Raw genomic sequence first — 24,153 nt, 5'->3', positions numbered from 1 at the left:
ATTAAAAAATATATATATTTTTTAATTGGACTTGCTGTTGCAACATTTAGTGATCAGGTTTACGTCTACCGTTGACATTTCTCACCTGAAAGGATGATGGGGTCTATTTCATCGTACTCCCGAAGCACCCAGATAAAGAGCTTTGCAAGATCCTACAGAGATATGAAAAAAAGATAACTTTTGTGACATTTATTTTCTCTAGGTCTTCCGCACTATAAATTTACATTATATGAACAATGAGTTTGTGAACCAGATATAAAAGGGCAAGTCCTATGTCAAAAAGATCAACTTCATGATAGGTGGACAATTCAGAGACAACTGACAGATGTCATCTAAGATGTGTGAAGCAGAGTTGTACTTATCAGTAAAGAGAAGGTGTTAAGAATTGAAGATTAGGGGGAGGAGCCAAGATGGCGATCGGAGCGGACCTGTAGGCTCCCGGCTCCCTCAGCCTGCTGCCGCCGCACCGTGATCCTGGCATAAATCCTGCTGCAATTCACTACTCGATGAAGTGCGGCGCGGCGCTGATTCCAGCGATGCGTTCCTGGTCTCTCGACCTGCCCGGCGGCCGGAGATAGCCGCGGTACTGCATGTTGCCCGGGCGCCCGCCTGCACAATAGCCCATTGCCGTTTCCCGGAGACCTGATGGCGGCCGCGAGCCCCGATCGGCGCTGACGACCGGAGCGCCGGTGGGGACCTCATGATGCACTGTCTGTGCTGCGACGCTTGCGGAGATTGCTGAAGGAGGCCAGGAGCGAGCGCTCGTTGCGCTGAGACACCACATCACCACGGATCCTTTGTCTGGGGCAGGCACGATCGGAGAGTGTTGCACGGCCATGTTTGGTAGCCCATGCTTGCCTGGCCCCACGCCTCGCTACCCCCCCATGGTACGGGGCGCCTCTCCTCGAAGTGTGCCTCACTGGTGCTGTACTTTGTAGTGCTCTAGCCCCGCAATGGACGCTCGCCTGTGCCACGATTATCCCGGGAATTTCCCCGGACTTTCGACATGATGGCTTTGTTTGCGGCTCTGAAGCGTGGGGGAGAACGCCCGTCCCTGTCACTGACCTGTGTGGCCCCGCCTGTGACGGGGTCCGCTTCCAGAATGCCTCCCTTGGGAAATGAGAGCCGGGGGCTTCAGCCTGCATTTTCTCTCAAAAACCTCCTGCTTGCCCTGCATGACCTCCGCGCTGAAGTGCGCCAAGGCTGCCAAGTGCTGCGAGAGAAGCTGGACGACATGGCGTCGTCGCTGCGACGGGACAGCACTGTGCTGACCTCGCCAAACCTACCCTCATCTCCGCTGGCGCTTCATGGTGATACAGCGCTTCCTCCTGCCAACCGGACAGAGGTGTCCGCTCCTGCATTTACTGATGCCCGAGATTGTCCGCCTGCTGCCTCTATCTGGGATACCTTGTTTCTCCTTCCATCGGAGAGTGCAACATTGTTGAAATATTCATCGCAAGTGCCTTGGGACGTGTCTAAGACGTTATCGACCTCATCACCTGCCCCTGGGTTGTGCCCTCTGGCTTTGTATTCGAAGAACTCGAACGCTCTGCAGGCTCCTGGGGAACTCACTACTACAGTTGATGGAGTTACTGTTGGCCCCCGACGGCCATTTTGTGTTCCTGCGACACTCTCATTCTCTCTGCGGCCATATTGTCTCACCGCTTCGCTGTGGCTCTGCCTGGTGGGATTCCGACGTTCGGGGCAGGGTTGATGACTCTTCCATTATTGGCACGGACTGTCTGCCTGGTTGTGACCCCGGACTGAAACACTTGTTGATGTATTGATTTTATATTCAGTGTGATTTCCACCTATTTCATACTGTACTTCCTGTTGTGCGCGCTGGCCTCTCCCTTCACTACAAGTCGCAAGTATTGTGTACTATCCTTCTTTTTGGTTCCTCTTAATGGGGCGACTGTTGTTTTGTGGGCGGGTGGCTAAGGGACAGAAGTTGCGATTGAAGGCTGCTGACCCTGTATTGACTAGCCGGGGGGGATCCGGACCGGAACGCTAATATGACGTAGGGTCTGTAGATGGCTGGGAGTCCGGGAGTTCTGGTATTGTAAGGGCTCCTCCCCGCTTCCTTCTTCCTGGGAGTGGTAGAACGGCTCGTTCCTTTCTTTCTCCCTATATTCAAGAGTTTAAATATTTCGTTTCCTGTTCCTTTCTCTTCTCCTTTGCTGCATTTTTCTTGCTTTATCTCACCTTTTTCTTCCACCTCTTTCTTCTCTCGCTGTATTTCGGGTTTATGGGGCGACAGACACTCTGCTAGGGGGGGGGTAGGCCATAGCCTCTGCATGTGTGTAGGGTGGGGGGTTACATTTTATTTGTTGTTAGTTTCTATGGGACCTGTTTTTTCCTTTTTTTATGTTTTCTCTTTCTTGGCCCGTGTTCAGGCATATTGGGTTAAGGGTGGCGGAGTAGATATGAGTAGGTAGTTGGGATTGCTACCCTGTAACGTGAATATTGTGTGGCCATCCTGCCCGGTGGGGACTGCTTGTTGAGACGTTGATTGTGCGAAGCGTAGCTCCTGTTATGTCCCACCTGCATGGTCCTTGCTTTACTTTATCATTTTATGAATACGGAACAATACGGCCTGAATTTACTAGTTGTGCAAGAAAAACTTGAAAACTTAACCTTAATTACTCCTGTGCCATGGTCTTACGGCAATTTCCAGTCTGATTCCTGATTAATAGCCGATATGCAGCAGTATTACTATGTCACCGTATTGCTTGCTTTGGTGCTACATGAGAGTCCGTGGCCGGCCGGAAGGTTGTGGGCCCGTATTTGTACTGTACTTCGTGCACAATAAAGGTTTTCAAAAATTTAAAAAAAAAAAAAAAGAATTGAAGATTAAACTTACAAACTATTAAGCAATCTAATTGTCCAATACCACCCCTTCTTTGTGTCCATTGTCTGAGAGATTATGAATTCAGCATGAAAATCAAGGCAATGTTCAAGGCATCTACAATATCAAAATGAGCATTTCTTCTAAGCCTTTCATGTCTCCTTAGCAGGAATATTTCTAAAGAAAAACGAGGACAGCACATGGTTTGCAAGGAAATTGACAACTTTGTTGAAACAAGTTTCTTGCCCCAAGACACCTCATGACATTTTTTAAAGAAACAAGTTTAATTGCCCAAAAGAATGACTGGGGTAGAGATGGGACATTCAGGTCCCTCAAATATGAATTGCCCGGTAAGTACATTTTGACTCTTGGCTAGAAATGAATAGGAACACAAACTACTCTTATTTTATTATCAGATAGATAGAATAACACAGGCAGAGCCCTTGTGACAAATCTATAAATTCTTAAGTACTTTTTGGAGGACTTTTATGGACAGCTCTGCCCACACATTTTTAGGCAACTCTCCAATTCAGTGAAGCATCAAGGGCTTCTGCCTACAGACACTGCTGGTCACCAGTTACCTTCCCTGTTAAACCAACAAAACGCTGCTACTTTAAAAGTCCCTCCTACACAAAAGCATCTGTCCAGTCAAGTGCTCTGCTGTTTTGCAGCTATTTGAGGAGGGACACTCTTGGCACTTGATTTCTTAGATGAGGAAAGATATGGAAGATACTCCTTAACCGTAAGGGCTGGGGTTCTGCTTTCATCCTAGAGTGGTTGGAAGAGGTGGCTCCAAGACTACTAGGGAGGCAAAGAATTTGTACTCCTCCTATAAGGTGCCCAAGGACGACAGGAACTGATCAAGATGCCGATTGATAGAGCTTTGAGGGGAATGTTCAGAAATTCCAACTTTATACACAACCGCATTTAGGTAGGCTTGCCGCTCTCCTGACCTCCGCTGTACTCAACCTGGGAGCGAAGATGGCTTTCCACCGACTGTGGACGCTCACACCAGGGAGAACGGAGGCAGGCAGGTGATGAACGGCACCCGAAGCGGGTGTCGCGAAAGGTCAGCGTTGTATGCAGGCAGCAGGTTGTCCTTGCAATGGGAGTCAGATTATGGCCAGGAACACACCACTCTGTGTGCGCAGCTCAGCGCTTCAAGAGGCCGAAGGCTGGGGGCGTGGCCGCCGGGGGAAGAGGCAGCAGCTGTGGTGAGCTAAGGCTGCTGGTACTCGCAGTCCCCCGGTAGGCTTGCCGCTCTCTTGACCTCCGCTGTACTCAACCTGGGAGCGAAGATGGCTTTCCACCGACTGTGGACGCTCACACCAGGGAGAACGGAGGCAGGCAGGTGATGAGCGGCACCCGTGAACTGATTTAACTATTCCGCAGTTGCTTTGGACGGAAGAAAGAGGACCTGCTTGAAAGAATTTGATTGGTGAAGGACGGACAAGTGGTGAATCCTGCTTCATCTTGAAACTCTGGATACAGGGACAAAATGCTACAGTTCTCCTCATCTTCGAGCTGGAACATCATCCAGCACTCTAGAATTATCTGGCACCAATGAAAGGTAACCCGCCTTCATAATACTCTGCCTCACATTTAAATGTCTGGAAGACAAAGACCAACATAAGCATGGAAAAAAGTCAAAAGATACACCACCTCCAGACCTCAACATTGTAACAAACAACCTCTTCTCAATCCCTAAAACAAAATGCAAGACCAGACACTTTAAGCAGCTGCTGTCGGTTATGGGTTAGCGTTCACATCTCTTCTGCAGCTCCAACAACCTTCTGACCTTCATAGAAAAGTGGAACCATACCCATTTTAAATCAGAGAAGCTTCTTTCTCCCCACCTCTCCCTCGTCTTGTAATAAACTTTTCTCAAGAACACTTACAATCCATTCAAAAATAAGGCTTTTCACAAAATGGGATCTGGTAGAATACATCCAACCAAGGCCTCAAATTTGCGAGACCATTCATTTTTACATAATCACTGTGGATGGTGCGTTATCCCCAAGGCAGCACATGAGCCGGTTCAGTCCCAAGTAGGAGGATCTGCAGACGAAGCACCCCACCCCGAGCCCTTAACAGCCCCATTAGTATCGAAATTACTTGGAGCTGCTGGAACAGTGCAACATCCATTCTGCTGCATGAATGCAATGTCTACTGTTTTTCTGCTGCTACATATCCGACTGTAGTCGTGCTGCACGGAGGTGGGTTCCCTTGAGTGCTCAAGCACCCAAACAACATTCTGCACCGGTATGGTTGAAGCAGTACCTGAAGTTGGCTCAGATCTGAATAGCAGTTTTTGCAGTTGAAGAGCCACACACACACACTCATGCCCCGATTGGCCATCTCAGTAAACAAGTAACTTGGAGGGATGTGGCAGTCAGGCTTAGTACAATGGCTTTGTGCCAAGTGTCCTGCCCTTTGATGGCTTTGTCACGGTTAGTTGGATTCAACGTACTGCAAGAGGAGACTGTTATATGCATCTCCGGATTTACCTCTACTCTGACATCATGAGGCAACCAAAAGCTAACATCAAGAAGGAGAAACTTAGCTGGAGAAGGGAAATATAGGAAAAATAAGCGATTGAAAGTGTCCAAAGGCATGCTATTCCGCTGCCCCCCCACATTTGTGTTCTTAACAAAGACGTTCTTCATTCGCTATAAGCCACATGTTTGTATGCCAAATAGTGATATCCGACTGCCCTGTAGTCATGTTGCATTCTAATATCGCCCATTGTTAAATGGAAAGCACAATGACCTATCCGGACAGGCTGACCTTGTGGTGTACTCTAGGCCTTCCAACTCATCCTCTCTAACAAGATCCCAGTTGAACCTCCACGAATGCAAGAAATGACCTTGTGCAGTCAGCCTACCAATTGTTAAAAACACTTAGGCTGACCACCTAGTTCCAGGTCATTATAGATGCTTTCTCCCGACCTGAATGTTTCACCTACAAATCATTGTTTGCATGAGTCTTAGTTTGACTAGTTGAATGGAAAAAAAACAAGACTACAGTACCCAAAATGCATTAAGTTATCACACAAAAGTCTATGCCTGGAAGTAGAATTGATAATGACCTGGAAAGGGGCACTCTAGAAGCTTTGGATTGTAGTACAGGCATAGTAACATTGGCAAAAACAAAATTAAAACAAGTGTTGCAGACAGCAAATGACTTGCGGTTTATCTCTTATACTTTACCCAAAGGGTCTTTGAGATGTAATGTTATTTTGTTATGTTATGTTATTTTTATAAAGCGCAAATCACCACTGGTCTCTAAGCGCTTTGCCTGCGGCTTCATCCTTTGTTATTTCAGGGGCCATATCTGTTTGTTGAGCATCCAGATACGTTACAGGCAGCGTATATACACTGGACCAAGGAGAAGAGACTGCAGAGTTGCTGCTCAAGTGATAGGTCACCAATGTAATGGGAGATGTAGGATCTGCTTCCACAATATAAAACAGTGACGGCTACTCGAAGGCAGAAACGTACTTACCAAGGAGTAGATGAACTGTCTTCTGGGTTTCCCTGTACCCCAAATGGAAAGTGCTGTGCCATTTTCTGAAAACATTTAAAACAACATCAGTTAGTTATCTGGATATTTTTTTCTGTGTATGGTTTAACCTGAAAACCACTTGTTAAGAATATTCTAAAATAAGTCTTATCATTTGTGCATGCTCTTGGTAAACCTTCTAATGCTATATACAGGTCTCATAGAGGCTTAAATTGACCGACATCCACAAACAGCAGTGCACCATCATCCAAAGAAAATTCTCCCAAACAAATTGAATCACTAAGGCAAGATATTGGTCTGGAATTCACTCTGCACTATTAGGATTGGCCCGCTGTTCACGCTCCTGGGTTGCCCGTGACAGGAACACCAGACGTAATTTTATTGGCTTGGAATTCCAGTCAGTAAAAATCCATCAGGTTTTGACTGCAACAGCAGCTCAGCCTCTGCCCTCTGCCCTTGATCAAGTCCAACCTTTTTCTACTGGAAGTGGGTAATGCAATGCTCAGCCTCCCCTGGCAGGACAGTTTTCCCCTTCTCTACCTGACCATCCCCAAACTAGTTTCCACAGAGAGAGCCCCTGGTCTCATTTACCACCTGCTCAATGCATCCAGTAACTTAAATACTTACTCTTTGCCTGGTAGACTTTGTGGATGAGCCCTGGAAGGACATGTCCATCCTGGATGTTGAAGTTATCGTGTGGCCCGAAGACATTGGTGGGAATCACAGAGGTGAACTTGCAGCCATGCTGTTGAAAGTACCCCCTGAGTCAGGGAGCGGGGAACAAGAAATGTGAAAGTGGAAGTCAGCTAGATTATACAAAGGAGGGGGTGCAAACAGACCGAGCCAAAGGAAGGGAAAGAAAGAGCAAAAACTGAGGGTGTGAGTGTTTGGTGAGTGTCAGGAAGGCCTCAACTGCATTTTTGGACCTTTTGCCCCCAACAATCAATTTTCATCTATGCAAGATGAAGCGAAAATGGGAGACACAGAGGTGGCGATTCAAAGTGGATACACAGTCATGCACATTATATTGAAAGGGCGGGTGGTTATTCCTCGAAGACAACATAGTGGTGTATCTCATTCACTACAGAAGAAGGGCTACTTAACCCATGCTTTTCACAAGATACACCGTCCCTAGTGTCAAATATGGGATTCGAATCCACTCCTGAGATCTAGACACCTAAAGGAGGACATTAGAAGACTTGAAAAAAAAAGGACATGAAATTTGAGGAAAAGTGAATTACATATACAACATCAAAATGAAAGTACGAAAATGCAGGTTATTAGATGCACGTTTGTGATACGCCAACTGGTATTTGTGGTTGAAACAACTGGTATATTTTGTTATTTACATTTGTAAAGCACTCCTTATCACCCGGAAGGGTATCTAGGCACTATGAATCTCTACCTGCCACATGTTGAGATTATGGCATTTATCAATTTGAAGCAAATTAAACAGACTAAAATATGTTTATGTGAAATTACATCAATACCTACAGCAGCTGCACAGCAATTTCTGTACAAAAAATATTTTCCAGCTTAAGAAAACATAGCAGAAATTTAACATTGTTTATGAGCTCAGTACTCATCTGTTACAAAGCCAACCAAATGAAGTCTTTTTCTCTGGGATACATGTTTTATGCAGTGATGCAGAGTCTGGAAATTGAATGACCACAGGGCCTGGGAAACTTCCAAGACGGTGCTACTGTAAACTGGTGAGATGGACAGCAAATGAACATGAATAGGCCTACATCTGAAAAGAGGGAGGGCTAACCTCATCCCACTTGTCCTAGGTTAGTGAGTAAAGGTGTGGAAGATATAGGTTCCGGATAAAAATAGTTTACTGTTTGGATTTTCAGCCTGTTACATTGAGAAGGTATGCACTAGTAAGAAGAACCAGGAAGCAGGTAGGAACAGGTGCTTTACTCAGGCACACCATCAAGAGTTATGGTGTAACCAGCTCAGCCCCAAGCAGTAGATTGAAACGGACAGGGATGCAATACTCATGCGCATTAAAATTGCACACTCCACTCCAAGGCTAGGCAAGAAGACCGGATACTACACATTTTAAAGGTCAACCAGCTTAGTAAGTGTGATGTGGGCCATTTGAGTAGCCTGTGAGTAAATAGTAAAGGGCTTTGGCTCTCCTTGTTTCCTAACAGTAAGTTAGTATCTCATTAGTATTAAATATGTTAGAAGATAACTTGTAGAGGAGAAACCCTACACTTTCAACAAGCCAATAACAACCGCACATCTCCACTTGCACTTATTTTGAGTCTCCCATAGCACCCAGTCAGTGTCCGCAGTGTTAAAACTGTACCTGTTCTGCACATCTATCATTCTCTTGGCGTAAGAATATCCGAAGTTAGACTCATGTGGAGGGCCATTGTGAATCTGTAAAAAAGGAAAAGCATTATTAGGTTCATTCATTTTAAAAGCCACATGGCAAGCACATTTCTACATGACCTTAAAGTGTTGTAAGAGCAGATAATCAGGCAAATAAATTAAAAACAGGGAGGTAGAGCCTAGGAAGACCCGCCAATGGAAGAGAAGCAGCAGCACTGGTTTGCACAGGTATTCTATTGGAGAAGAAGCAGTAACTTGAATTAAAAGGATCTGGTATGGGAGAAAAGAAAGTGACAATGGATTACAAGGATCTTCTATGGGAGAAGATGCAGCAAGATTTGATTATGAAATCGACAGGAGAAGAGACAGCATTATGATATTAAAAGGGTGTTCCACAGAAGAAGAGGCAGCAATATTGGCTGGTATGGGTATTCTATGGCACAAAAGGCAGACAGCAAAAATTCTGAGTTGGAGCAGCACCAACCTTCAAGAACAACTACCCAGAATTCTTGATTTAGAGCACGGCATGGACAGTCATAACTCATTGCAGATGGTCTCCTTCTGCCTGCACCATTGGCCCCTGACTGAGTGGCCATTTCCCTACGATGCCATCTCAGCAGCGTTGTAACGGATGATGCAGCGGGCACCTACATGGTGAGGCTGTGCAGTGAAGCCTCACTAATTCCTTCGCATAATAGAAAAGGCGGATGTGTGCTCTGAAGAGACACAAATATACATAAGGAAAGGATTTCATGACATTATTGAGGTTGGGTGTGAACGAGAGTGACAAATGGCATCTGGAAACACATAGGGAAATTAAGGGGTGCAAGGTGGGTTGAGATCTTGGAATAAGACGACACAGGGAAGCAGAGGTATGTGACACACACTTGGACCCTAAATATTTTAGTCTAATTTTCTACACATTCAGCAATGTGGAAACCTAAGATGTCTGCTTCAGTGAGAATCACTGATGCGCATTTCCACATTTGCTTTCAAACCCATCTCAGTTTCTCCAACAAATGGCACTGTTTTTTCTCCAGTAAAATGTTACTCCCCATTTATACAAAAATTGCACAGAAATGGTCTGCTCATAATGATCCCTTTCGGTGGTAGGGAAGCATTGAGTAATTTCTTTTGCCACCTTCGTTTCCATAGGATCTTTGGAAAGGCAAAGAATCAAGAGTGTCTTCAGAGGAAGGAGAGGTAGTTTATTGGGGCTACTGAGGTCTCGCTTGTATAGGAGGCATTGCAGGTGCAGTAGGCAAGTCCTACTTTTGGCAAACACAATAAGATGATGGACGAAGTGCTGAAACTTTTCAAACACTCACCCCCAGTCACAGATCTGGGTTCAATCCATCATCGTTGTTCTGCTTACTAAGCCACCCAAGTTTGGACTCAGTCTTACTCATATCAGTCTGGACCCTGTTCCTCATAGGCACAGTCCAGCAAGAACTGCCAAGCCATGTCCTCCCTGGACAGGAAACAAGCATCCTGGGACCAGTTTTGGGGTTTCATCCCTCATCAGCCATGCACAGGACCCACATCAGGCATACCTTGGCCATTCAGGGCGAACACAGCAAATGCAAGATGATGGACGGAGCGCTGAAACCTTTCGAACAATCACCCCCAGTTACAAATCTGGGTTGAATCCACTATCATTCTTCTGCCCTCCTAGCCACCCCAATTTGGACCCAGCTTGGATGGGTCTGAATTGGGGTGGCGAAGTGAGCTAAAGAACAATGATGGATTCAACCCAGATCTGTGACTGGTGGAGAGTGGTTGAAAAGTTTCAGCGCTACGTCATTCATCTCTTTGTGTTTGCTAAGTCCCCCTTTCAGACAGACTAAAAGTGTCAGTGTCTTCCTGTTAAGAAGCACAACACAGTGACCTTACACGGGATAAGGCAGAGCCAGCACATAGATTCCAAGGATCTATTGGCTTAGTCAACTCAACAAGACATTCGTGATCTGCTGGTGAAGGCAGTGCTGGGACAGCGATTACAAGGATCTGATGGCATGGGTAGTGTCACGACTGAGATTACAATGATCTGCTGGCCGACGCAGTGCAGGAGCAGAGATTCGCAACGGTCCACACAGTGCAGATGGCGCCTTCACAAAGCCTTCCATGAAGGAGAAACAGCAGTGCAGGTGAGGTGCAGTGAGAGGAGATGCAGTGAGAACAATGAGAATCTAAATAGCATGCAAGGGAAAAATACCAGAGTCCTCTTTAAAAAGGTAACCGCTCGAGAGGATGGAAAGATGTACCTTGCAACTGGGATACAGTAAGTAGAGTCATATCAGTGGAGAAGGGAGTATGGGGGAATTCTATAACCAGAAGGACAATAGCGTGAAGGTAGCAGACATCATTCACTAGGGTGAGGGAGCAGGTAACTATTATGAGAAAAGTGTAAAAGCCAAAGAGAAAAAACCCACTCACCATGGTCTCATCAATAGGGTAGCTGGTTTTATCTGGGAAGATGCAGGTGGAAAGGCAGGAGACCACCTTCTGAACTTTGAGCTCGTATGCAGAGTGAAGGACGTTATCGTTGATATGAACGTTGTTCCTCTGCCAAAGAAACAGATCATTAGACACACTGCAGCAGAATTTTAACACTATACTTACTGATTTACGCACACAGGCAAATCACATTATATATGTTTTGAACAAGGCGGGAGAAAAACGACCCTTCAATATCTGCATGCCCAACAGATAGCTCTTGCATGGGTTTACAATAGAATCTTTCACTGCTGAATTTTAAACAATTTGATTAAACTGGACATTTACATTTATTTATAAGCAAATTGTTCTGCTTTGTATATGTACTGTGACTTCCTAGCCTGGATCACACAGAGCTGTGCTTGACTCAGGCTTCCAAATTACTTGGAGCCTCCTACCATCTTCTCCAGCAACTCCTGATGAAGACCCTGACAACGTAGTTCATGTCATCGCATATCTTACGGTCTTTATATAATATTAGAACATTGGAATGTTGGAAGCTCCATTGAAAACAATGGAGTGCTCCGGGCTTATAATGGCTGGTATAAGCCTGGAGCTCCAACATTCCAATGTTTCTTTGTTCACAGCTCTGGCTGTGAAAAAGGCTTCAGGGAGCCTGAGGGGATTCCAATCCCCTCACGTTTCCAAAAGGCTTTGTTTGTTTGTTAGAACATTCTGTCCTCTAGTGACAGAATGTTCTAATAGCCTTATAGCCCTTCGTAGATGGGCTATACAGCTATTAAAGTCCCTCTCCCTTGTTAAAGGCCCTCGCCTTCGGCTCGGGGCCTTTAACGCTGGAGAGGGCCTTTAATAGCCGGTATAGCCCTCTATGGCGGGCTAGAAGGCTATATTAATGCAAAATCACCTACCACAAACCAAAAGATGGAAAATTAACATAAGTGATTCTTTTCAGGACATTAGTATGTGAACGTGCCCCATAATGTGCACTTCTTCCTTGAGGAAAACCTTACACAGGATGGAGTCCCAAGAGTGTTCCTACCTTTCGAAACAGGAGAGTTGGACTTAAGCTACTCCAAAACGACTTGGGAATCCCTATTTGAGGTACTACGATCACATGGTCTAGGGCTGCCGGCTTCTGCAAGGTTTCTTGGTACAGAAGAAATCTATGGTGAACATCTAACCTGTGGGTCCTATAGTACTGAAGGTAAAGATCTGTAAAGCAACAGGCTTTTTGCAGGTTCACCCCCACCTTTTACTCCCCGGTGGACTACTAGGTACTGGTGTAATGGCTCTGATCTGCCCTGAGCCCAGCTAAACCGGGCTGAGTGCAGGTGCTCCGACCATTAAAATCGTACATGTTTAAAATCACATACATCTATATTGTCCTGTCACCAATTGGCATAGCTCAACTTATTTGTAAGTCCATAGGATATGGTACCAAGGGCACCTTAGGCCTGTAAGTTGAAGTGTCTCTCGTGGACTGCAGCACTAGTTGTGCCAGCACAACAAGGTTAAGCATGGCTTCCAGTCTTACACTGCTGACTGGAAAGGCAGATTAAAACTGCTACCACGACTTTGCCATTTAAAGTAATTGCAAATCCCAAAACCTCCCTTTTTAATATATGTAGGTCACACCTTGAAGGCATAATGAGCCCTAAGGCAGGGTGCTGTATGTTAAAAAGTGGAACATGTACTTTTACATGTTCCAGCAGTAAAAGTCCTATATTGTCGTTTTACTGAGGAAAGGCTGGTAGCCACATTCACATCTCGGCCTGCTAACTTTTGAAGGGGACTACTAAAGTGAGTACTGTAAGGTGTCAGAAGAGTCAGTGCATAAAATCTGATTTAATGGTTAAATCAAATGTAATGTCACTGGTGGTCGAAGTGCAACTTTAGAAGTTGCCACTTTAGTTGCTCAAAATTTCCAGTGCCGGTTTACTGTTGTACATGGGGGTCTGTCATGCAGAGAACGTTCTGCTCTCCTAGGAAGACGTGCTAACAACTCCCAGGAAAGGAGACAGTAGAAGCCTGCACTGGAGAAATGTGTTACCTGCTTTATTCAGGAAGCCACACGGGTGTTGGTCCAAAGGATGAGATTCAAAAGGAGAAGCCACTTTGAAAGGCAAATGGGTAACACTTGGAAGAAAGGCTGGCACTAGGGACAGGGGAGGGGAACCCTGCTGCCAAACAGTTTATTCAGGGGCATGTAGCCCCCTTGGCAGCCGCACTTATGTGTTGGGCTAGCAAGCTCTGGACCCCAAGAACGGGGTTCTGCCATATTGTCAATGGGCAGAATGGTGATCTTACAATATCCAAATGCCACGCTTCACATGAAGTGGTCATCAGGAGAGAGGGAACCTGGTAACCCATTGGGTATCTACCATATTCTACCCTGAGAGCATTTTCTGAGCATAAAAAGGGCATTATGAACTCAGATCTCAACAGGACTGGAAGAAGGACCGAAGAAAGACTGCCTTACTGCACTGTGGAACCAGCCAGGAGAGGCTTCACTGAGGTGGACTGCACCTGCTAAACTTGGTGGCTCGCAAGAAGAAGGGACTTTGCCTGCTGTGTCTTGCTCATGGAGGAGTCATCTCTTGTGCGCATCTGAAGCAAGAGACTCCAAGGGTCAGTTGGCTCATCTCGTTTGCACGAAAGGACTGAAAAAGCCTGCTGGGGCAAGTTGGTAGCCCAGAATTTTCAGAGAGTTGCCAACTGCTGCGGTGCACTCCAAAGACCAGAATCGACACTCAATGTTGCGCCTGAGCCCGTTGAAACCCGGAGAGTCAGAGTGCTGCTTTGTCACCCAGAAGACAAGTTATCGCCCAGGGAAGGATTTGGCTGTGTCTGCGATTCCGGGCGAGTGGTAGTGCAGTGGCGACTGGACTTTTGCCAGGCCAGAGAGGTCTTCGATGGATGACGACCTATAGCCAGGAAAAGCCTCAGCCCCTCCGCGGACAAGAAGTAACTGCAGGAAGACCCCCCCTCAACTGCACTGAATCAGAGTCTTCAGTATCCTGTGTCCCTTGCATCAGAACCATTTCCACAGGAACCTACAGCAAAAGGATAAAAGTGGCTGGATCCGCCTGAAGACTGCTTCACCTACTGAGGTAGCTCTTTTTGAGTGGCTAACTGTTCGCCCTAAGTGGCTACCTGTCCGAGTTGGAAAACCCAAAGTAACTATTACTGACTGCAATACAACTAGCTAAAAAATGTCCTCAAAAAAGTTTCTCAGTTTCAAATTTGTTAAATTTGCTAATGCTGGCTCATTGTTGAGTAAAAAGTGCATATTTACTATACCTTAAATATTTATCTATGGAACCCTCTTTTTGGTTGTGGTGTCTAAAAATAGTCTTTTTTTAATTGAGGTCTGCTTTATTGGGCTTCTAGTGTAGTTTTTATTCAGTTATTTTGGTGCTGTACACATGCTTTACACTTGTTCCTTTGCGAAAGCCTTGCTGCTCGCCGCCGGGGCTACTCGAGGTAGAACTAGAAGGTTTAACAAATGAAACGGGTTGGTAAGTATTAAATCGTGCGGTAGCACAACCACACCATATAATACACCTCTTTTCCTCACAAAATCCCTTCTAATGGCAGACTCTTACCAGTATACAGAGTTATAGATCTTAAATAATAATTTGTTCTTGAAGTTTTATATTATGGTAAGCTTTCCTAATTAAACTATACATCTCACAGTTTTCCTGTTTGTTGGAAATGTTTTCAGTTTCCTTAAAGTGCACAAGAGGATGTTTTCGATACACTTTCTGCAACCTGCTGATCGTAGGGAAGTGAGCATACTCTCTCTGCCTGCCAGAGAGTGAAGTATTGTAGGAGGAGGGAGCAGTGCTGACACAGTTTCAACACAGAGCCAGATTAGAAATTGATTGCTGCCCACATAGTTGATTTGAGGAAGGATTTTCATCAAAGAAGGTGAGTACCTACCATGACCCAAAGTCTGACGTAAGACCCACAAGGGGCATTAAAAACATACAACAGCTGACAGAGAAATGGTATGAAACATGTTCCGCATACTTATGAATCTGTGAAACACTGCGGACCACAACATTTTGTTGGACAGGCTAGAAAAAAGGCCAAGAATAGGGACACAGTCATATCCTTGGTCCAATCCTTGCAGTAGAAAATGAAAGAAAGAAATCAGGATTCCTCAATTTCTAACCTATTCTTCTTCATCTATGTATGCGACTTGGCAGAGCAGCATCAAGTAAACTCTCAGAGATACACATCCAATGTGACAGCAGACTAACAAGTTCCTGACATCTTGTATCATGTATATATGCGGGAGAACAGCTTTACATGTGGGTATTAGGCTATTTTTCCATCTGCAGGTTATAAAATTTCACCTACAGAGGGAGCACTCAAGCACATCTCTACCTAGTAACCACTAAAAGTTCAACCTTGGGCTGGTTGTCTTCATCAATTACAGACGGATCCATCGTGGAGAAGTGTGGCTCAATGATTAGAGTGGCAGACCCTGATGCAGAGGTCTGGCCCGGGACCAGGGTTCAATTCCCCGCCTCAGCGGGTCTTGGGCTCAAAATTCCACGGACCTGATAATTCTCGCCTCGGTGCCTATTCCAATCATGGAGTCCCACTCTGCAACTCTGGGCAATAGCTTGCTTAATCTCTACAACGCTAAGGATGCCTGGCCTCCACCTTGGGGGTGCCCAGGAGTGGACGCCTCACAGGGAAAGCCAGGATGGGTTCCACAGCGGTATTCGTACAAGCGCCTTGAGACCCTTGCGGGTGAGTAGTGCGCTATACAAGTATCAATTTACATTTACAAGGTACCCTGGTCTTCAAGTTGTCCAGCATGGTACCGTATTCCAAAAGACCTGCAGAGAATATTCCAGAAAATATTCCATGCGTGGTGATCAGAAGCCACCTAGATGAGCTTTAGGACGCTATTAAGAAATGCTTTATAAACAACGGGCCTTACAGATTCTAAGGGACAGCAATCACAGATCAGATCTACACTGGTCTGAAGAAGCAAAAGGTTGTATAGTGTTTGGAATAAGTAATTGATTAATCATTTAGTCCAGAGGGTAAAATATTCTTACTATTACTGCAAAAGGTTGTATGACATGGTGGGAAAAATGTGTAAATTTCACAGAAGAGGGTCTGTATCGTTCAAAAGGATTTATATATAGGGAGAACAGGATTTTGTAACTAATAACAGTTATTGAGTTTTAATTAAGTGATGAACCATAAATATAGAGGGATACTCTCTTCTCTGGGGGATATTTGTATTTAAGAGGCCTGTCCGCCATTTATAGAATCCATGGCCAGTATGAGGTGAAGAATATTAGCCAGTTTCCAAGATAGTTTGACTGGTCCACCCGGTGTGTTTTATTAGCGTTATAGAGCGATGCGATAGTTCGCAAAGCGAAAGAGGTTCAACCCAACGTCACTGTAAAGCACGGACGCAGTTGCTTGGAAAGCGTTGGTGGGGTTCTACTACATTTGACTCACAGGGAAGCCTAGAGTGTTACTATCTGTAGTTTCTACAGATAGTAATCTCAAGTGTACTCCACAGAACAGCAACCTACACAGAACAGAGATTTATTCAATTCGCGCGAGAAAAGAAAAAAACATGAAGATCCCACCCACTTTCAAATTACGAAATATACATGGTCAATGAAAATTAATTAACTCACTATCACTGGGAAAGATATTTGAGAGCTCCCAGATGGGATCCGGAAGCAACTTAGGGGTTCACTATATTTGTAGTAAACAGGTTTGCATTGTGAGGAATATCTGTGTGTAGAAATTTGATTTGTGAAGAAGAGTGGAGGGGATCATTTTCCCCAATAGGTATTTGAAGGTTTCATTTAGGTGCACTTTTCACAGAATTTCTCTCTGCATGGCATGGAGTATGTGCAAGGTTCGTAAAGAGGAGAGGTGTGAGAGAATAACGAGGAATATTCTGTACCCAGTGAAGGCTTTGTAATGATAGTACAACAATGAATGCCTGGTATGTGTTGCTACTCAGCTCCTTGTGACAAAATATTTGCACTTACAAGGTATAACCAAATTAAATTTACAGGAAAAGGTAAAGGTACTTAGTGCCTGGAAGGTACTAATAAAATGTCCTCAAGCATGACATGATAGGCTGCTCTGATGCTAAAAAAAATATTTTGGCTGTACTCTCAGGTGCCATTCACAGGAATTAAGGTTTTTCGAAAGTTACTTCCCTGCTTATGAAGGTGTTTGTGAAAAAGTATAAATTTAGCTACCCCTTTCCCATCCGAACTGGTATGAGAGGTGAAAGCTGAAGGTACCAATAGTTACCAATTTAAGGTTGTATTCTTTGTAGTGCAATGGTTATAGCACAGTCTCAAGCATGAGAAGCAAGCAGAGAAAAACTGCTCTTCTGCAGATCTAGCTGTAGAGGTTCTTCAGGGCTTCTAGCCGGAAAGATTTGCAGCTTATTTGTAGAAGCAGCGGGGGTCAGGACTAGGCCCCTCCAACTACCAACAGGTGAGCTGCATCGGATGAGACCCCTTTCCTGGGATTCCTATCCCAAAGGACATCCAAGCGATGGACCACATAAGGAGAGTAATTATATAGATGAATCAATCACCTGGTGAGCCCCTGGTATATAAACACACCGATCAGTGAGTGGTCTGATGAGGACATGTGACCTCAGCAACCAAAACCAATGATAGAAGTATTTTGGGCAGCGGTGGGACTAATGTAATCTGCTTTATTAAAAAAAAGGATATTAGCTTAGCTACATGGCTTTGATTTTTGGAGATGGCAGGCAGTGTAGAGGAGCGAAGCTAACCAACGGGTAAGTGATTGGAGAGCTGGAGAAGGGGCACCAGACTGAAGCACAAAGTCCATGAAGAGTGGATTCAAGACAACAGGTGAAAAAGGCTTGGCATTAACAGAAGCAGGTAAGGCTACTCAGTGTTTGTGGAGAAGAAAAAAATAAACTGGATGCGCTGGACTAGTGGGTCTGAATTTGGTGTTTCTTGGCAGGGGGGGCGGAGTTAGGGGTCGGAGGGGTTGGCCGAGGTGAACATTACATGATTTCAATACTCTATTCCCCTTTGGTCTAGACGATTAACGAGCAGGTGATTGTAACTCTGGACTATTAAATTATGCATGGGTAAGGGCATAGCACGCATGAAGCAAATAGCGGTGTTCCCGTAGCGTGTGGGGTGGGGAGAGAGAGTCGCAGACAGGTCACATGCAAGCACACAAATAAAGCAGAGCTCGTTAAGAGCAGCCCCAACAGTACACATGGAGATGGGGCAGGGGTCATGTGCCCAAAGGCAAGTAGCTGGTAAAGACCTCCAACAAACATCTATACGGTAGAGATGGGTGCAATAACCAGGCACAGAGCAGTGCACACAAAGGGCAAAAAGCTCCTGATGTGTAGTCCCAACTATGAGAAGTAGCTGTGTGGCGGGGGTTGGGGGGGAATAGTGGTGGTGGAAGGGAAAGATTTTTGAGGGAACGGCGAGGAAATGGGTGGGAGGGAAAAGGGAGGAACAAAGAGGCCCACACAGGGCAGAAAAGTCAGAAAAATGACCCACTCATATGCAGGGGATTTTGAGGGTAGGGGTGCCCGATTGGCCACATGGATCTTATGTTAGGGAGCATCTAAAGAGGGCGTATATGGAGTGACGGGAAGGGGGCAGGGGTACGGAGCAGATCAAACAAGGAGGAGTGGGCTAATACACAGAACCCCCAGTTATGCTGACAGAGAGCGCACCAGAGAGGACACATCAGGAGGGTGTCGGGGGATGAATGAGGGTACGGTGAAAAAAGGCAGGGCAGTCAAAGAAACAGCACCTGCAGATAACACTATCAGTTAAAGTCTGAATAATAATCCCAGCATATTTGGGAGAGAAGGGGGGGGGGGGGGGGTCAAAGGTTTTCCTCCCCGAAGAGTAGGGAGAACTTAAACATGAAGTGCGGCACCCGCCCCACACTGGGTACTGCGGATGCACTGGTGAATAGATTGTAATTGTATGAAATCACCTGAGCTAGGGAAGGAGTTAAAAGCGTGATCTGTGCTTTTATGACTTAATTGTTTCCAGTTATTTTTTTTTGTTGGAAGATAGAGAAGCTATGGGGAAATTTCATCTCTATGACAATGGTGATTTGGGAAAAGTTCATAGTTTTTCTTCTTGCTGGAACTTTTTAGTCAGAAGAATAGATATTCTCGCTCTGGTCTATACGTTACACAGCAAGGGGATAGGACTCAATCGGAGAAATTGGATGGCACAAAGCTGGAGTTACTCCATTGCCATTATATCAAAACTCAGAACCACCCATAAAGTTAGCGGAACCAGATCCTGAGCTACTTTCCTCGAGGTAAACCTCATGTGGGGGCCAGGCATCTCTCCTCAGAAAGAAGCACCTCTCTCCAGCACCATTAGCCTTCACAAGTGGGCAACAACCTTCCTAACATGGGTCTAAATCCACCTGCTGTAGATAGAAGAATGCAATGCGTCACAACATTGTAGGCCTACCATAATTCAAAGGAGAAAGCATTACACAAAGCAAAATGCAAAAAACCAAAACCCAGTCGAAGTCTGGAGATCAAACCATAAACAGTTTGTAAAAGAAAAACACCACAAACACATGGGTTAGAAAAACTTAGCAGCACTGCTCCTAATCAAAGATTTCTGAAATATGTCCCCATGACACCTGGAGTGTATTGGGAATGCATGTATGATGTGAATATGGCATCTACCGATATCTTAGAACAGTTGTGAATGGGTGGGACATTACTGCCCACGGGCGCCATTCATTGGAATCACTGGATCTTTAAACAGTTAAAGCGGAATATGTGTGGAGAACAACGTGCCATTACTTATTTGATAGACTGCAGAGGAAAAATGGCAAACCAGCCCTGTGACCTGCAGTCACACAGAAAATAAGGCAGATGTTCAACCCAGTCAGCTGTCTGATCCTTAAAGAGGTGGCCTTAAACGAAGGTCGTTGCTGTGCATTTTCTAGCTCGGAGATAACACTTGCAATTTTGAGCATCTACTAAACTGATAAGGAAAGTGTCCAATAATTCACATGCGGACGCCATCAACCAAAGCATTCACTCAACCCAAAGTGGTGCAGCACTAATGTAAACTATAGCTTTTCATACAGAGTCTGAAAACATTAGTGGAGAAGAACCCTTCAAAGTGGATGGTTCCTTGTGAACAACCATCAATAGAGCTCGAGCTTCCACCTACCCTACGCAGCACTTACCCAGAAGTCCAGGTTGTACTTCATGTTCCTGAAGAGGCCGCCCACCATCGCAGCCAGGTGGATGACATGGGTAGGTTTGTGCTTGTCGAACAGTGCCTTGGTTTCTGCTGCGTTTCTGGTGATATACAAAAGATAGGATAGTCAGACTAGTAGTCATCAGAAACGCTTGTGTCCCACTTACATTACAAGAATTCACGGCCTCTCCTAGGCCCTCTCTTACAGCAGTTACACAATCTCAAGTAATGACCAGAGGCCTGTGAGGTTTCCAAAGTTTGGTCAATTCATCCTGCGAGGGGATTATCTTCAAAGGAATGTACCACGGCCTGGGGCATGCAACCGAAGAGCTTGGGAAGCCCTGCAAATTCTCAATATGCGACTATGGCCTAGCTTCCCCAAAAGCAATTATTGATTCACAGCTTTTGTAACCTCTGCTTGTGAGGCACACTGGCTTGTGCAAGGTGCTCTGCAGAAATTACAGTGATTTAGTACAACATATGCAGCCACGTGAAGGATGACAAAAGACACAAATTACTGCACAACAGCCCGGGCACATGGACCAGATTATCATACCCCGCAATAGGAGTTTGAATTTCATACCCAAGTCTAGGGGTTAAAATTAATGATGCAATCAGACAATGGATTTATTTTCTTATTGAGCAGCATTTGCTCATAAGTGTTTCACATAGTAGAAAGTACTGTAAAGAGATCAGTAACATGGGATGTTTGCCATAGTTTAGTTTCATTAGTTGTTGATTGCAATTGTATAGGAACACAATTAACTAATATATAAATAAAGTTAATACATATCTCACTAACAGAAGACTACAGGCTGAATATAAACATTTTTACAACATAAAGGGGATAGTAATGATCCAATTTTGGAGTAGCAAAATCGGACTTTTCTAATCTATTTTCAGCTCTCCTAATGCGGGAGTAGCACCTGTATGGTCCCGGACGTTCCATTGCACAGGGCCAAGAAGATGGAAGTGCCGGACATTTGAGATGGCACCAGGTGGGTTACATTTTGCTAGATGGTTGAGGCTGATGGACTATAGGTAAGATAAACTTGTGTATTGTCCACATACTGATGTTGTAGGGTTTCTGGGTTATTGAGAAGAACACCCAGAGATTTCTATGCACATAATAAAGGGAGGTCAAGTACAGAACATAGTGAGAACCCCTGTGACGGCAACCGCGCTACAAAATAAATTGCCAGTTTTATTCTCCGATACCAGGTTAGTCAGATAAGAGGTGAGCCGTTTGAGAGTACTCATTAGGAGGGAATGATCCACAGTATCAAACGCTGCAGAGAGTTTAAGAAGCACAAGGAGACAAGAGGTGCTAGAGACGAGGATATGAAATGTTTCAGCTACTACCGGGAGAAGGGCGGTTTCAGTGCAACCTCCTAGTCTAAACCCTAGACTTTGTCAAAAAATTCACTTTGAGCGATAAGCTGTGCAAGTTACATACTGTTGCAGACCTCTAGAACTTTTGCCAAAAGGGCAGCACTAAGGCAGGACACAAATTAAAGAGGTCAGCTTTATCTGCGGTTTTTTCAGTAGAGTGGCGAGTTGCCCTATTTCAGGGCTGTCAAGTAACAGTCTGAGGGTGGGTGGAAGGGAGGGGAAGAGGTTCGCTAACTGGGTAAAAAGGCAGAAGTTGGTATATTGGCTATTTCGCAATGTACTCCAGACCCAAGTCAAAAAAAAGATTAGAAAGCTTAACTTTTGCAAACATTTTTAAAGGACCATTTTCTGAAAGAGCCAAATAGAAGTGATCTGTCTTGGCTTTGCATGCAAGGTTCTTAGAGGAGTCTTGGAGGTGGGGGTTAAAGTTTAATGGTGCTGACTTTAGCAAAGTCCTTGCAAAATTCTTCGGCAGCAGGAGTCTGAAATTTAGGAAGGGGAAATTTGTTGACTGCCTTAATGTTAAGGAATAGTTCTGGGAGATTTTTGGTTGTGTTGATCAGGGCTTTAATGCAGCTGGTCTTACGCTTGAGGGTATTTTCCATGTAATTTCTCCTGGAAGCCATATGGAGTTGGATGAGAAATCATCTGTTTCCACATGTTTTCCAGAATTTATAATGACCTTCTTCAAAGAGTGCTTATCTCTTCTCTGTACCGCTCTCCTCCTGGTGATTCCCCTATTTCCATCTGCCGTTCCCCCTTCTCTTTTCCTCCCATAGGAACATTCGTCCTAGTGGAATCTTGGTGTGAAGCTCACCGTAGAATGTTGGAGTGCTTCACTTGTGAGCCGGTTGTTAGAGGATCTATGTCCAATAAACGTCTTCTCCTCTTCACCCTGTGTGAGGCGTTTACTTAACAGAGATTTTTTGAGAATCTGAATATTGAAGCCTTTTTCCTTTCTATTTGAGAGTACCAACATTGTTGAGGACTTCTAATAAACAATTATGAGGGTTACTAGTGAATTTCTTATTTTTTTGAACAACGTTTTCATGTGACTGTGGACTATCGAGAACGGAATCAAATGATGATCCAAACAGTGTACAGGAACTAGTTACCCAGGAACACCAACCTTAGGGTTTACAAGATCCAGGTGAGAACCTCTGGTGTGCAAATCCTTAATCCAGTGTTGTGTTCCAAAGAATCGTAAAGAGAGACATTGACTACAGTGTCATTGGGGTCAAACCACTAGAGGCTGAAATCATCTAGTAACATTTTAGTACCAAATAAAATAAATTGAAGAGTTTGACTGTCATTGGGAGGATGGTAGATCACATTTAATCTTGTGAGAGAAATGCTTCGATCTGAATTATTATCAGTGATCATGTATTACTTAATAATTTCTCCAGGTTTGCCCTCACAATCAAGTTGTATAAGGGAATCATTGTTCAGGAGAATAAGATCCATGATATTGTGTGATGTGTTAATGACCTATGTCACTATGAGGACAAGAACATCTAAATCATGGTTGACAATATTATCAACAATTTCCAGTCTGTGTTTTACTGCAGATCCACAGGGACGTAAACAACAACACTAAGTTGAAGTTACCATTTTACCAAATAACATAGCTTACGGTTCTACTAGGATCTGGAAAAGGTTATGATCCACCTCTAAAAAGGGGCCAAAACTTCACAGGAAACCTTTAGCCCTTTTCAGCTGGAAGAGACGTGTTGGAGAGTTTCGTTAGGTGTTGAGACCTCATCGAAGCCAGGAGAAGAATTGATTGAATCTGAAGTAGGAGGACGACTATTGCATCTTTCAAGAAGAGAATTAACATCTTTCCAGATTAGGAATTGTTAGCATTATGGGTTTTTTTCTCTTCTGGGCATCTCCCTTTTAGCATACACATTTTAATCATTTACATGTGAAAATGTACAATTAATGTGGAATGTATATTTGTTTTGTTTCATTTTTCTTTGCAACATGATCATCAAGTCAGCTTGAGTATATTCATAGTAATTAATCTGAGCTGACTGTGCTAAATAAGTTTTGTTTAGTTGTGAACAAAGTTTTTTTTTTGTTTAACTTTAGCATTTTCACAGAATAGCAAACATGGTCATGAAACATTGACTTATATCTAGTTACATCGAAATATGTAGTGCACCATTTTTATGAACCGCCATTACAACATAGACAATCAGGGTAGAACCATTCCAGCAAAAATAAATACACTCATGTCTATAATCCGCCTCAGGCTCGGGCAAAGAGTAGTGGCGACCTCTGGTATAGCTTTATCCAAAACAGTGAAACCAAATATGCCCAGATGCCATCTGCAAC

At 44.5% G+C, this 24,153-nt stretch overlaps 1 protein-coding gene across 1 annotated transcript in view; it reads right to left on the bottom strand.

Moving 5' to 3' along the window:
* Positions 1 to 24,153, bottom strand: part of GFUS (GDP-L-fucose synthase) — a 128,336-nt gene that overhangs the window by 33,380 nt on the left and 70,803 nt on the right. Inside the window, exons 3-8 of the mRNA XM_086966341.1 lie at positions 20,411 to 20,525; positions 11,150 to 11,278; positions 8,688 to 8,761; positions 6,998 to 7,131; positions 6,353 to 6,417; positions 86 to 152 (exon numbers count right to left, since the gene is read on the bottom strand). Of these exons, the coding sequence (XP_086822467.1) occupies positions 86 to 152; positions 6,353 to 6,417; positions 6,998 to 7,131; positions 8,688 to 8,761; positions 11,150 to 11,278; positions 20,411 to 20,525 (584 nt within the window). The remainder of the gene's footprint in view (positions 1 to 85; positions 153 to 6,352; positions 6,418 to 6,997; positions 7,132 to 8,687; positions 8,762 to 11,149; positions 11,279 to 20,410; positions 20,526 to 24,153) is intronic.

Source organism: Lissotriton vulgaris, chromosome 4_1, assembly GCF_964263255.1.
Source record: "Lissotriton vulgaris chromosome 4_1, aLisVul1.2, whole genome shotgun sequence".
NCBI classification, from domain to species: Eukaryota; Metazoa; Chordata; class Amphibia; order Caudata; family Salamandridae; genus Lissotriton; species Lissotriton vulgaris.
The sequence above is the reverse complement of the archived record's forward strand: the minus strand, read 5'-3'. Positions and strand labels throughout refer to the sequence as shown.